This window comes from Fukomys damarensis, unplaced genomic scaffold (assembly GCF_012274545.1).
Source record: "Fukomys damarensis isolate Sample0158 unplaced genomic scaffold, DMR_v1.0_HiC HiC_scaffold_39, whole genome shotgun sequence".
NCBI lineage: Eukaryota > Metazoa > Chordata > Mammalia > Rodentia > Bathyergidae > Fukomys > Fukomys damarensis.
Genome location: NW_022900951.1, coordinates 54,773,545 through 54,788,199, shown reverse-complemented (window position 1 = coordinate 54,788,199; position 14,655 = coordinate 54,773,545). Strand labels below are relative to the sequence as shown.

Sequence of the window (14,655 nt, the reverse complement as noted above, 5' to 3'; positions counted from 1 at the left end):
GCCAACCTGTACCCTACACTAGTGATGGCAAATCTTTTAGAGCTTTCAATGATATAAATAGTCCATTGCAGCACACATGCCATAGGTTAGCCACCACTAGGTACCAACTAACCCCCCTTCTGCCTACCTCTCTCCCCACACCTGTATTAGGAGCCCTTAACCTGCGCATGCCCACTTTCTCTGCAAAGCTCCCTCACTTAGCCAGGCCCTCTTCATTCATCTGTGCCTTCCTCTCGAGTGAGGTCCCCTTCCCCGCCAGGTCTCTTCCCCTTGCTAGGCAGGCTTTGCCTATACCCACTTATGCCACCCTCAGGCCAGATTACCCAGCCAGTACCTCCTTCTGCAATGACCCTATCCAGGTCCCTATCCTAGTGTGTTTCCTCTCCCTGGCCAGTGGCCCCTGGACAAGTAGGTCCTCTTTGGCAACCCGTTAATCTTCCCCAGGCTGAATTTATGTCTACAGCTGCACTGCCTCACTCACATAGGGACTTTGGCCGGCCGGGGCCCCTTCTCTGACCAGGACTCCTTCATCCATGTATCCCTGTCTCCAGGCAAGCCCCCTGACTCCACTTGATTCCCCTGTCCAGCCAGGACCCTGTCCTCATCCAGACCCCATCACTATCCTGTGCTCTGTCCTCAGTGAGGCCCCTTTCCTCAACCAAGTGCTTTCACTCAGCCAGGATCTCTTGATCCTATCTGATCCCTTCCCTAACGGTCCCGCTGCACCTGCCAAACCTCCTCGCCTGGCCAGGTCTACTGACCCATCTCCAGCCAATGTTGTTCTCAGTATTCAAATGTCTCCCACCATCAGGTTTACCTTTCTAGCTATGACTCTCTCCCTGGCCTCTTCCCTTGCTCGAGTCCTCCCCTAGTCAGCAGTCTTTTCCTGCAAGGGTCTACTCGTACTCTGGCGTCTTCCCCGCCAGGCTTTCTTCCTCAGCTTGTGCCAACCTCTTAAACTTCTGCTCCAAGACAGGCAATGCCCATATCCAAGCACTTCCACAGCCTCACCCTGTCACAGCCCATGTCCTCTCCTGCTTATGTTTGCTTTTCTGCCAGGCCTCCTTGATAGACAGGAACACCTTTCTTGTCCTTTGGCTCCTGACTCAAGTAGGTCTCCTTCCCTTGACCAACCATTTCCTCTTTTTCTAATCAGCTCTCTACCCCAACCTATTTATTATCTACACCTTCATAACTAGACCTCCTTCCGTACCTTGTTCCCTGGCCACAGCTATATCCCCTTCTTCTGTCTCTGCCTCCCTACTCAGCTAGGTCTCTTTCCGTAGTTTGTCTGTCTTCCCCAAGACCTTCTTCCTTGCCCTGTCATTCCCCTGCCTGGCTCTTCTGCCCACCTAGCCTGCATCCTCAGATATCCTCCAGTCCCACTCAGGCTCTGTTCTCCTTCCATGGCCTTTCATAACATAGGCCCTCTCCAGCCTGTGTCCCCTGCCCAGCTAGGTTCTCTTCGCCACCCAGGCCCAATTCTCCAGCAAGGACCCCCTCTGCTGCCTGTGCCCCCTTTCTGAGCCAGCTTCCTGTGCCTGACCAGGCTCCTTTCCTAACTCGTGTCCTCCCACCCCAGCCTGCTCCAACCTTATAAGCTTTGTATCTCCTTTACCAGACAGAACCCCTGTCTAGTCCTCCTCCTCCAGGCAAACCCTGTTCTCCAAACAATGCCTCTTTTCCCAAGAAGGACTACTCTCCTTCCAGGCCCCTTTCATCATCAAGTCTTCCTTGTCTGCCGGGCAACTTGTCCCAACCATTTCCCCCATTCATTAGTCATGGATCTCATCATAATCTGCTGTACCCTTCTAGCCTGGTCTTTTGCTCTAATGAATTGCCCCTCCAACAGCCCTTTCCTCCTTCTATAGCCAGTATCTCTTTCCTGGTCCTGCCCCATTTCCTGCCCTATTATCCACCCAGCCCAGACCTGTCAAGACTCTTGCCAAATGCATCTCAGTTCCCAGATAGCTTTCCTTTCTAAGCGATGCCCACTTACTCTCCTTATATAACTAGCCCCAGCTGGATCACCTTCCCTGACCAGAAGCCCTTCATCAGCCTGTGTACCTGTCCTTACCCTGGATCTTTCCCCTTTCCAGGCCTTCTCTAGCCTCCTTTATCCAGGCTTTCTTTTCAAGTCTGTGGCCCTCACCCTGCTGTCTATGAAAACCTTAGCCAGGCTGATCCCCTTCCCACCCCTATGTCCCCACCTCGGTGGGACATCTTTTCCATTTTAGAGCCTCTCATTAGCCTTTGCCCCTGTCTCCAGTCAGGCCCCCCAACAGGCTTGTGCCACAGACCATGTAGTTTCCCTCCTTATAGCCAGGTTCACCATCCATGCACTGTTCCTCAGCTATCTCCCTTCTTCAGCTTGTGGCCCCCAGCCTCTCCCAGCTTTCCCTACTGTGCCCTATTCATCCTCTTAGGCTGCCCTGTCCTGATCTGCATCCTCCTTCCCAGCCACTTTTCATCTCCCTTCCTAGCCTGTTCTTCCTCTCCCTTCCCATTCTCTCTCCTGCAGCTTCTTTCCCTTCCTCCCTAACCTATGTGCCCTTCCCAGCTAATGTTCCCATCCCTGTAAAAGGCTCTCTTCTCACAAGTTACCCCAATACTAGCCCTTCTCCTTAGCCAGCTGGCTAGCTGAAACTTGTGTCACATACACACACGCATTTACACGGTGAGCCATCTGAGTGAATTGGCAAGATTTTTATACTTGTATTTGGGATCACCCAAAGGAAATTAGAGTGGAACTTTTTCTCCTGCAATACAGCCCTGGGTTGGTGAGGTTTGGGAAGTGGGGTGCCTTTTAAGTTTAACAAACGCAATTTAGAGCTCAGCAAACACCTGTGCAAGTAAAATTAATTTGCAATCACACAAGTTTGAATGAAGAAAACAAAGCCAAATTACTAACAGAACTCTTGTTCATAACCCGAGAGGTCTCCTGAGTAGCCCAATGTAAATAAAAAGCAAATCCAAGAATAATTTGAAACAATGTTTTTTTTTTTAATGAACAAAAGGCATTCACAAATCATATCGATCACATAAATTCCATTTTCATCGAAGCAACCCAATAGATTCATGGGAAAATCTCAAGATGCCAAGTATTTATCTCAAGTTAAAGTATTAAAGCAAACATTTCCATTTGTAGCCCAAAGTTATTTGAAATATTAACAATTCTGAATCAGGGGGAGAGGCAAAGGCTTGTAGAGACAAGAGGAGGTCAGGTTGTATAAAAGGGACATCCCTCAGGTAGTAAAAGCAGACATTTCCCCCATTTTAGTCTCTTGTCCTATATTGTTTCAAAGAAGCTCTTGGGCAAAGTTGTCAATTAGCAATAATTGCACCTTGGATAAACCTAATAAGCTACCATACTGCCATTGCTCAAAGCTCTTGAAGGAGAGGGAAAGAAAGAAGCTGTGGTAGGAACATAGCGGTGGAGGGTACGTTTTAAGTAAAGCAAAGAATAAAGAAAAAAAAAAAGAAAAATCGAGCTTACTGAGAAGATGCGGAGATAGCTGTAACTAACAGCAAAGACAGTGGCACAGTGACCATCACAAGCGCGAGGCCCTGCGGCACATGTAAAGGCCTAAAAGAGGCGCGGGGCTGGGCCACCCGCTGCGCCGGCCTGCAGTGGCTTCACAGAATTGTAGTGCTCCCCAAGGTTGCAGGCATAGTGCAGGTAGACAAGGGTGAGCGGCTTCTTGTGGTACTCCTCCCCGATGATCATGGCAGGTGAGTTGGCCTGGATCACTTCGATGGGGGTCTGCAGGACGTGCGACAGGGCCCTGAGCTCCAGCTCGCCTCCCCACGAAGGGTGGTGGACGATGCTGTCACAGTAGGTCATGAAGTCGTCGCGGGTGTAGGCGTCACCGGTTTCCAGGTTGCTGAAGAAGGGTAGAAAGTCGTCGACGTGCTTCCGCATGTAGTTGGCGGTGCGGCGGCGCAGGCCCTCCACTGTCACGGAGAACACCAGCTGGTCTTGGATGGCACGGTACATACAGTGCTTGTCGGCAGGGATATCCTTCATCTGCAGATACTTGGCTCTCAAGATGGTTGCGAGCTTCTCTTCCTCCTCCCGCCAGAAGCTGGTCAGATGCTCCATCTCGGCCGCAAGGGCCCTATCCTGCTGCTCTCTCTCCAGGGCCGCTCGTCTTTCTTGCCTTTTCTGTGCCCTAGAGATTTCAGGGTCCTGGTTCTCGAGATCCATCTTCTCCAGATTTTCGGTGATGGAATCCAGGCTGCTGTTGCCAAGGAACTTCTCTTCGAGCTCCTCTAATTCGTGCTGGTGCCTCTGCCTCATCCTGGCCTGGAGGCGGGCCTTGTCGAGGAGCAACTGCTTTCTTTTATTCTTGTCGCTACTGGGGATGGATGCCTTCAGGATCTGGATGTGGTCCTGTAGTTCTTTCTTCTCGAGGTGGTGGCGACGTAGCATCCGCTGTCGTTCGCTCTGAAGATCTTCCATGACTTTAACCGGAGGCGAGAATCAGAGTTTGCTGGCAGCTCACATTAACGATTGAAATCACCCAACAGGCCAGAGATCCTCTGCCTGTCCTAGCTCTGGTGCTTTATTGACCTCAGAGGCTACTTCCAATCACCATAGTCACAAGCTCGTCTACTATTGACCACTGTCATTCCAGGGCTACGCCCCCTCAGACACGTCTGGCACTATGATTGGCTGTTGGAAGACCCTAACTATGTCCTTCTTAAGCCCCGTAGCAACCGCTGCTTCTGGTTTTAACGGACTTTAAATATCGTTGGGAAGATCCTGCCTTTCTTCAGCTCGTAGCATGATTGGGCTTGTAAAATTTTTCAGTGATTCTTACTGCCCACTTTATTTCCAGTAGGTTTGTTATGTGTATCAAAGCTTCATTCCTCTTTTTTTTTGGCAAATAATATAGATTTATTGTAGTTTGCTTAACAATTCACCATTTGAAGGACAACTGGTTTGTTTTCAGTTTTGATAAACCATGCCTAAGCCTGCTATAAACATCTGCATACAAGTTTTTGTGTGAACGTGTCTTCATTTCTCTGGGGGAAAATGTCCAGGAGTGGAATGGCTGGGTCATATTCAAAGTATATGTTTATTAGCCGGGCATGTTGGCGCACGCCTGTACTCCCAGCACTCAGGAGGCTGAGGCAGGAGGATCGCTGTGAGTTTGAGACCAGCCTGGCTACATAGTAAGTTCCAGGTCATTCTCAACTACCTACGTAGTGAGACCCTGTCTAAAAAACAAACAAACAAACAAAACAAATGCAAAGTATATGTCTATTTTTTAATTCAACAGTAATTTATTCTCTTGTACACTTTATATTTCTGTCTTATTTGCTTTATCATAAGCTTAAAATTACAATGAATGCAATTTATGGTATATTAGAATTTTTTTTTTCCTCATTGAGTTTATTGGTACATTTTAGGTATATAGTACAGTTACATTCGTTATTGGGATTTTGTATCTGGGAGGGCAGGGACAAGGGGAAACAACGAGAATCAAAGTATATGTTTATTTTTAAAAGGAATTCTTTTATAGAATGGCTGTACCATTGTACAATCCCACTAGCAGTGTGTGAGTGATCTAGTTTCTCTGAACCCTCACCGTCACTGGTTGTCACAATTTTTTCTTAGCCATTCTAAGTGTAGAGCCACATTTCATTGTGGTTTCAGTTTGTATTTCCCTTGTGGCTAATGATGTTCATCTTTTCACATGTTCATTTGTCATCAGTAACATAGTATTGTCTTCTGCAAAGTGTTTAAGTCACTACCACATTTTCTGATTGGACAATTCTTAGTGTTAGTTTTTGTTTTGTTTTGTTTGTTTGTTGTTGTTGTTTTTTGTACAGGATCGAACTGAGGATCTTGACCGTGTGAGGCAAGTGGTGGCACCACTGAGCTAAATCTCTGGCCCTTTTACTGTTAATTTTAAGTGTTTTTTTACATTCTGGATTTGAGTTTTTTGTTGGACATGTGCTTTGCATCTATTGTCTCCCAGTCCATAGCTTGCTTTTATCATCTTTTTAGCATGGTCTTTTTCAGATCAAAAATCTTTCATTTGGATGAGGTCAAATTTATCAAATTGTCTTTATATAGCTCATAATGAGACAGAAGAGAAAGGCCCAATGCTCCTCAAAGCCTACTTTTATGTCTCAGCTGCCCCAAACACTCCATAGCCTGGCATCAGCTGCATCAGGCCTCCATGGTTGCTCCAATAGATATTTCCTTTGACTGTGGCAGACCTATCATAGGTACCCTATCCTGCAGCCCCTCTGAATGACTCGCCCCTTTGCAGATCTCCTCAGTCAGGCCTACTAGAAGCCCTCTCCCTTACCCATGACCACTCTCTATAAGCAAGCACTTCTAGTTCTGGACTAGTTCTAAGAAAGTCTCTTCAAGTACCATATCTCGGCCTATTCATGATTTCTCTCTGAAGTGGCTGGTGACTGAGCTGCTGACACTGAAGATGGCTGGCAGCCAAATAGCAAAGGAGAGCAGCAAAGAACATCTGGGAACTGCCATCTCTAGTGGCTGGAAGATACCCTGAATCCTACCAGTAGCTGTTTGCTCCAAGCAGCAAGAAAGGCTGTTAACAATAAAGGAGCTGAAGTTCAGGGCCATTGACACTAAAAGAGTTAGGTTTGCCAGTTTGTGATTTCTGTACGAATTGAGCAAAAACTCTCAGCTTTTTCATAACATCCTGGAAGCATGTGTGAAGGTCCCTACTTCCTTTAGAGGGCCCTGGAGAAGAGAGCAGGCAATGGTGATGGAGGTTAGCGGGCTCAAGAATCATCTTATATCTGATTTCCATCTTATATGCATCTAAGAGTTAACAATATTTTTAGTGTGAAGTCTAAGAACTCTTTGTCTAATACTAGATTTTAAAAAATGTTATCCCCCTTTTTTAAAGCTAAAAGATTTATAGCTTTAGATTTTAAAGTTAAATCTTTGATATGCTTTTGCATTTAATTTTATTTACTAGTACATGTTTGTGATATATATACACATACACACACATATAATGACGACTTTCATTGTGGGTATTTAGTACTCATACATGACACATCTCAATACTTTTTTATGTCCTCTTCTTTTGTGCCCTTCTTGATCCCTTCATCTCCTGGTCTTCTTCCCAGTTGCAGTAGATCTTTCTCCATGTTTTCTTTAATCTGTCTTTTATTTTGCTCTTTATTTATACTGTACTTTGGATTTCTCATATAAGAGAAACTATTTGGTACTTAAACATGTGTGTCTGATTTATTTTACTTAATATTATTTTTAAGGGTACATTCATTCTTCTACAAAAGGTTCAATTGCATCCTTATTTATAGCAGAATAGTATCCAATTGTGTATAAATATCAAATTTTCTTTATCCATTTGTCTGTTGATGGACATACAGGTTGCTTCCAAGATTTGGCTATTGTGAATTGGGCTGCTAAAAATGTTGGTGTGCATGTATTGCTTTAATATGACATCTTTTTTTTTAGTATATGTGCTGCCGAAGCAAGCACTGTAATATGACATCTTTAACTCATTCAGAAAGATACCTAGACCGAGAATAGCTGGGTCAAATGGAATTTCTATTTTTAGTTTTTGATGAATCCCCATACTGATTTTCATAATGGTTGTAGTAATTCACATTCCCCCCTGCAGATGACACAAGAGGGTTCCTTTATCACTACAACCTTGCCAGCATTCATTATTTGATTTCTTGATGATTGCCATTTTTCCTGGTATAAGGTAAAATCTCAGTGTTGTTTTAATTTGTAGTTTTCTAATGAACAGTGATGTTGAACATATTTTTCACTTATGTGTGGGTCATTTATATTTGTTCGTCTGAGAAGTGTGATCTATTTTAAAGTTATTTTTGGGTAAGGTTTGAGACTTCAGGTTCATTTTCTTGCCTAGGGATGTCCAGCTATTAGGAATTGTGCTAAAGCCCCACATAAATTTGAAGAAAACTGATATCTTTACTATATTGAGTCTTCTAATCCATGAACACCTGCTTATGTATTGCTGTTTATTCAAATCTTCAGTGATTTCTTTCCTTAATACTTCACTATATAGAGCCTTCACCACATAAATCATATATATATATTGTTAGATTTACAATTATGAACTTCTCTGGGTGGATGACTATGAATTGTGTTTTCATACAGGTTGCTTGAAAGATTTGGCTATTATTAATTGAGCTGCTATAAACATTGGTACTAATGTATTATAATATGATGTTTTAGCTCGGGAATATGCATAGAAGTGGAATATTTGGGTCATTGCTAGTGTATAGAACTATAATAGACTTTTATGTTTATCTTGTGTTCTATGAACTTATTTCTTTCTTTTAAAAAATTCATTGTATTGGTACATTTTTGACATACAGAATAATCACATTCATCATAGAAAGTTTGTAACTGTACATAATACACCTTGATTCTTCTTTCTTTCCCTATTCCCCTCCCTTCAACTTTTCTTGCCCTCTCCATTTACAAAAGTTTTGTTCCTATTTTATTCCTTCTATTCTCTTTTACTTGCTTTTCCCTTCCTTCCTTTCCCACACCCTCTTTCTTTTTCCCCTTCCCACTTGAACACTTTCTTCCTATTTACTTCCCAATGTCTGTCATCCATTTGGGTCCTTATGTACACTTTGGGTTTCTCACACAAGAGAAACAGTGTGATATCTAAACATGCCTGTCAGATTTATTTCACTTAAAATTATGTTCTCAGAGCGCATCCATTTACCTAAAGATGTTACAAGTTTGTCCTCCTTTATGGCAGTGTAGAACTCCATTGTATAAAAAACTACATGTTAATACTTTCTCTGGTATGAAAAACTATAATAGTACATAAGATCCTAATGAGATAATTGGATTGTTCCCTTAACAAGCATATAGTGACCTTGTTTGTCTCTTCTGATCAGTCTTGGCTTGAAATTCATTTTGTTTGCAAATAGAATAGATACCTCTGCTTTTTCTTGGGTCCCTGTTGCATGGATATTGTTTTCAATCCTTTGGCTTTCAATCTATGAGTTTCTTTTTGAGTTAAACATGTATCTTGTATATGGCATATTGTTGGACCTTATTTCTTGATCCATTCTGTTAATCTGTTTCTTTTTATTGGTGAATTGGGACTGTTTACATTCAATGGTTCTAACTCATATGTAATGACTTATCCTTGTCATATTATTTTCCTGTTGTTGGTTCCCTTTATTTCCCTTCTGTTTAATTGCTTGCCTTGCCAGGTAGATTTATTTTATAAAGATCCTTGGAATTGTTTTCTTTGTCCAGAATGTCCTTCAGAACTTTTTTCAGTGTTGGTTTGGTGTCACGAATTTCTTCAGGTGTTCATTATCATGGAAATATTTTATTTCTCCGTCAACTTTGAAAGACCATTTTGCGGGGTACTTTAATCTGGGTTGGAGGTTATTTTCTTTTGGGGGTTGAAATACTTCACTCCAAGCTTTCCTTGACCTAAGGGTTTGTGTTGAGAAGTCTGCTGTGATTCTGATGGATTTTCCTTTATAGGTGATTTTTTTTCTTTTCCTTAACAAGTTTTGGTATTGTATTCTTGTGTTAAATTTCTGCAATCTTAAGTATGCTGTGCCTATGAATCTTTTTGTATCATCTAGCAGCTGTTGATTCATTTTTCATGCTCCCTTGCTACGTTTAAGAAGTTTTTCACTTGATGATTGCTAACCACAAACCTGTCTCCTAGATGTGATAGTCTTCACATTGGTTTATTAGAATTTTTAATCTCCTGAATATCTATCTGAATCTATTTTATGCAATTCAGTTCTTTTCTGTTTGGACATTCACGGCTTCAATCACTTTCTTTTCTTTCTTTTTTTTTTTTTTTTTTGGTACCAGAGATCAAACTTGGGTCCCTGCACTTGGGAGGCAGGTGGCTGCACCACTGACCTAAATCTCCAGGCCTTCAATCACTTTCTTAAGCTTCTCTCTTTTAAAAAAATCAGTGTCTACTATAGATTCACTAATCATGTCCTTTATTATGGTCATCGTCTCTTTATTTGTATAACTGTTTTTCATTTTTTTTCTAGAGATTCAGTCATCTGCTTTGTTACTTTTGCTGCTGCCATTTGAAAAGTTCAGCTTGATGAGGTTCGATTTCTCCCACCCCAGTACCCCTGGATTTGTTTTGGGCATGCTGGAGGTCTGGGGTTGCATCTGTATTTTCTCACTTTCTATTTTTTAAATGTGTTTCTTGTGCTGATGCTTGTAGATTTTGTATGGTATGTAGCTTCATTTCTAGTATTGAGACCGCTTTAAGAAATAATTACTTTTCAGATATGTCTATTAGGTTTAGCTGGCTTTTGGCTTTTGAGTCTGTCTGAATAGCCTACCTCTTCAGTTTATTAGGGATGAGAGGTTGCTACCTCTTTGGCCTAGCACCAAATCGTTGGTACTGGGCTATGGTATTATTTATGACCCCCATAAAATCACAGCAATGGCATACAAGGAAAAACAACTGATTACAACAACTATGTCACTTGGCTAAAGTAGTACAATCAGTAATAACAACAGCATCAAGCACAGTCTAGACTATGACAAACTATAATTGTTAATTTGCCACCTTTAACAATATCCTCAAAGTTTTATAGCTACATAAAAAAATCTAAAAAAAAATTTAAATTGTATATAATAAATACCCCCCATTAGAGTGGTTTTACCCTCAAGGAGAAAATTTAAAAGGGATAAAAGGAAAAATAGAGAAAATTAAGAAAGAAAGAGATTAGAAGTGAGCCTGAAAGACAAAGAAGATTTCCCAAGTTTGGGACACTTCTGAAGAAGAGAGGATAGAAAGAAAGCAGGAAATTACAAAAATAAGAACAAAACAAACTAAAAACAATATTCACATTCATGAAAAACATACAATCAAGAAAAAACCAAAAGCAAAGAAAAAAAGATTTCTCTATAATTCTAATCCTGTGGTTAGCTTCTAGGGTCTACAATTTTGTGGTAGTGTTCAATTCAGGATGTGTCTTTGCTGTCATTGGTTGACAAAAGTGGAAGAAAGAGCCCAGATCCATGCTAGATGATCCCAGCAAACCAGCAGTAAGATTAGGGCATGGTGCCAATTCTGGTCCTTCCAGTTCCACAGAAGTTCAAGCTGATCCTGGCTGCTGGTTGTGGAGTTGGAGAGTGAGTTGTTCAGCATACAACAATCTGGTTGCCTCTTGCCAGCCTAACCTCAGATCCCTAGACACCTCCTGTGTTGTCCTCACCCAGTCGCTGGGAGCCTTGAGATAAAGCCAACTCACAGCTGCTCTAAGTCCTGGGTCCACTTGGTTCCTCCCTAAAATGGCATTTGGCCAAGCTTCCTCTCCAGGGGAAATGGTAGTTGCTTGTTCTGGAGTCACCCACCATGTGTTGTAGCTCACATCATCCACTTCTCTGTTCCACTGGTGTTTTTCCTCCCTGGAAGACTCTGGAGTCACCTTCACTGTCTCTATAGATTCAAGCCTCCTCTCTCACAATATGAGCTGAGATCCAGGGAGAAAAGGTAATGTCCCACCTCCTCTTTCTGCATTATGGTCTGACTCTTCACTTTCTGTGGGCTCCAGTTTTCCCTCCAGATCCTTCCTGGGTCCCAGGGATCCATCTTCTTTGTTCTTTTCTTCGCCACATTGTTATATTCTGAATCTGGAATCTGAATATGGATTCCAAACCTTAGAGAGGTTGATTTGTTGTTGTTGACACCCTCTGCCATCTTCCCAGAAGTCAACTCACTTTTTTCTCAGAGGTTTTCTTTTTCTTTTTCAAAGAGGTAGGTGCCTTGGAGTTTTCTGCACAGTCATGTGATCTGTGAGGAGTGACAATTTTATTTCATCCTTTCCAATCAGTATACCTTTTATTCCCTTTTCTTGCCTTATTGTACTAGTTACAACTTCCAGAACTATGCTACAGTGGTGAGGGAGGATATCGTTAGTTCCCTTCCTTTCTCCTTTCCTCCCATCCTCCCTCCATCCTTCTTTTTCTTTCTTTCTTTCTTTCTTTCTTTCTTTCTTTCTTTCTTTCTTTCTTTCTTTCTTTCTTTCTTTCTTTCTTTCTTTCTTTCTTTCTGTCTTTCTTTTTCTTTCTTCTCTCTTGTTTTTTTTCCTTTCAATACTGAGTTTTAACCCAGGGCCTTCACACTATGCTACGTCCCCAGTCCTTTTTTGATATAAGGTCTTGCCAAATTGCTAAGTTGCCCCAGCTTTACCAGGGTGAATCCATACACCTCTAAATTTTCTAGTTTTCTCATATTTTTATGTATGAATTGGGATTGGACTTCACCAAATATTTTTCTGCATCTATCGATACATTCTTCTGATTTTTCTTTAGCCTGTTTATATGATCAGTTATACTGATTGATTATCAAGCATTGAAACAGTCTTTTATTCCCAGATGAAACCCTGTGTGGTCATAGTTTAAGATTCATCTTATATGTTGCTTAATTCATTTTGCTAACATTTTGTTACGGAATTTTCAATGTATATTCATGAAAGACATTGATCTGTAGTTTTCTTTTTTTGGTACTTTTTAGTTTTGGAATCAGGATAACAATAGCTTCATAAAATGAATTTTAAAGTGTAGCCTCTCCCTCCTTTTTTTTAATAAAGAGATTAAATAAAATCAGTATTAATTCTTCCTTAATCAGTATTAATCAGTATCTTCATTTTCCAGTGAATTCATCTGAGCCAAAAGATTGCTTTTTTAGGTTTTTTAAGCTACAAATCATTTTCTGTAATAGAGCCAATCAAATTATTTCACTTTGCATGAGTTTTTTATCTATTTATTCTAATTAGTCAAATTTAAATGCATAGAGTTTGTAGCATTCTATTATTATTGTTTGATGTTTGCAAGATCTGTGGTGATATTCCTTGCTTTATTATTTTTTTCTGAGAGAAGATTTTATTCTGTAGCCAAGCCTGGGCTCAAACTCATGATGATACTCGTGCCTCAGCCTCCCAAGTGCTGGGAATATATGTAGGTGCTGTCATGCTCAGCGTTTCCTTACTTTACTTTTGATATTGGTATTTTTGTCTTCTCTCTTTTCTTTGTTCTTTGTTAGTCTCATCAAAGATTTTGTCAACTTTATTTCTCTTTTAAAAGAACAAATGTGTTGTTTCATTGATTTTCCTTATTGCTTCACTGTTTTCAATTTCACTTCATTATTTCCCCCTTTCCACTTATTTTTGGTTAGTTTGCTCTTTTTTTATTTTGAAGTGTGATCTTATATAAGTCTTCCTTTTGGCCCATAACCCTGCCACTTCTTATTGGTTAATTTATTGATAGCAGCTATTGTTCTGTAGTGAGGTGGAATCTCAGCATTGTTTTCATTTACATCACTTGGATGACCAGTGATGGTGAACATTTTTTCTTTCGTATAAACAACAGCAAATAATTGCTGTTTCTACCTATTTGTCTGAGAAATATCTATTCAGTTCAGATGCCCATTTTTGGATTGGGTCTTTAAATTTAGGAGATCAGATTTTTTTAAGTTCTTTAAGCTACTCTACTAAATTTGGTTATTAGGTCTAGAAGACTTTTAGTGGAGTTTTTATGGTCTCCTATATAGAGTATCATGTCATTGTAAATAATGACAATTTAATTTCTTCATTTCCTATCTTTATTCCTGTTATTTCTTTCTCTCATCTGATTTCTCTGGCTAATGTTTCCAGAACTATATTGAACAGGAGTGGTGAGAGTGGACATCCTTGTCTTCTTCCTGATTTTAGCATGATGGATTTTGGTTTTGGACCATTTAGTATGATTTTGGCTGTTGGTTTTTCATAGATGGCTTTTATCAGGTTGAGATAAAGAACATCTATTCAAATTTTCTGTAGGGGTTTTATTATGAATAGGTGTTGGATTTTGTCAAATGCTTTTTCTGCATCTATTGAGATGATCATATGGTGTTTGTCCTTGGTTCTATTAATATAGTGTATTACACTTACTGATTTGCATATGTTGAACCAACCCTGCATCCCTGGGATGAATCCCACTTGGTCAGGGTGTATGATCTTCTTGATGATCTTCATTGTTTGTCAGTATCTTTTTATTTTTTCAGTTCCAGGAATCAAACTCAGAATTTTGAGCTTACCAGGAAGGTGCAGTTCTACTAAGCTAAATACCCAGCCCATGTTTGCTTGTATCTTATTGAGGATTTTTGTATCTATGTTCATTAGGAAGATTGGCCTATAATTCTCTTTTTCAGTTGGGTCTTTTTCTGCTTTGGGGATCAAGGTAATGCTTAGTTCCAGGAATAAGTTTGGGAATATTGCTTCCCTATCAATTTCACTGAAGAATTTAAACAGTAGTGGCAATAGTTCTTCCCTAAATGTCTTGTAGCATTTAACAGTGAAGCCATCAAGACCTGGGTATTTTTTTTGTTGGTAAGTTTTTAATTGCGTTTTCAATTTTGTTGGTTGATATTGGGTTGTTTAGAATTTTTAGGTCTTCTTCATTCAACTTTGGTAATTCATAGTATCTAGAAATCTATTTCTTCTTTGTTTTCCATCTTATTGGTATATAGGGTCTCAAAATACGTATTGATGAGCCTCTGGATTTCTGCTGGGTCCATTGTAATTTCATGCTTTTCATGCCTAATTTCATGGATTGGGGCCTTTTCTTTTCTTTCTTTCTTTCTTTTTTTTTTTTTTTTTTTT

General features: G+C 40.6%; 1 protein-coding gene and 1 pseudogene across 1 annotated transcript; one reads left to right on the top strand and one right to left on the bottom strand.

Moving 5' to 3' along the window:
• Positions 1-3,419: 3,419 nt before the first annotated feature.
• Positions 3,420-4,574, bottom strand: Otud6a (OTU deubiquitinase 6A). The gene has a single exon (XM_010632171.1). It carries the CDS (start codon positions 4,460-4,462, stop codon positions 3,587-3,589), a length of 876 nt encoding a protein of 291 aa, XP_010630473.1. The 5' UTR covers positions 4,463-4,574; the 3' UTR covers positions 3,420-3,586.
• Positions 4,575-11,072: 6,498 nt separating this feature from the next.
• The window catches only part of LOC104867774, a 9,908-nt pseudogene continuing 6,325 nt past the window's right edge, over positions 11,073-14,655 (top strand).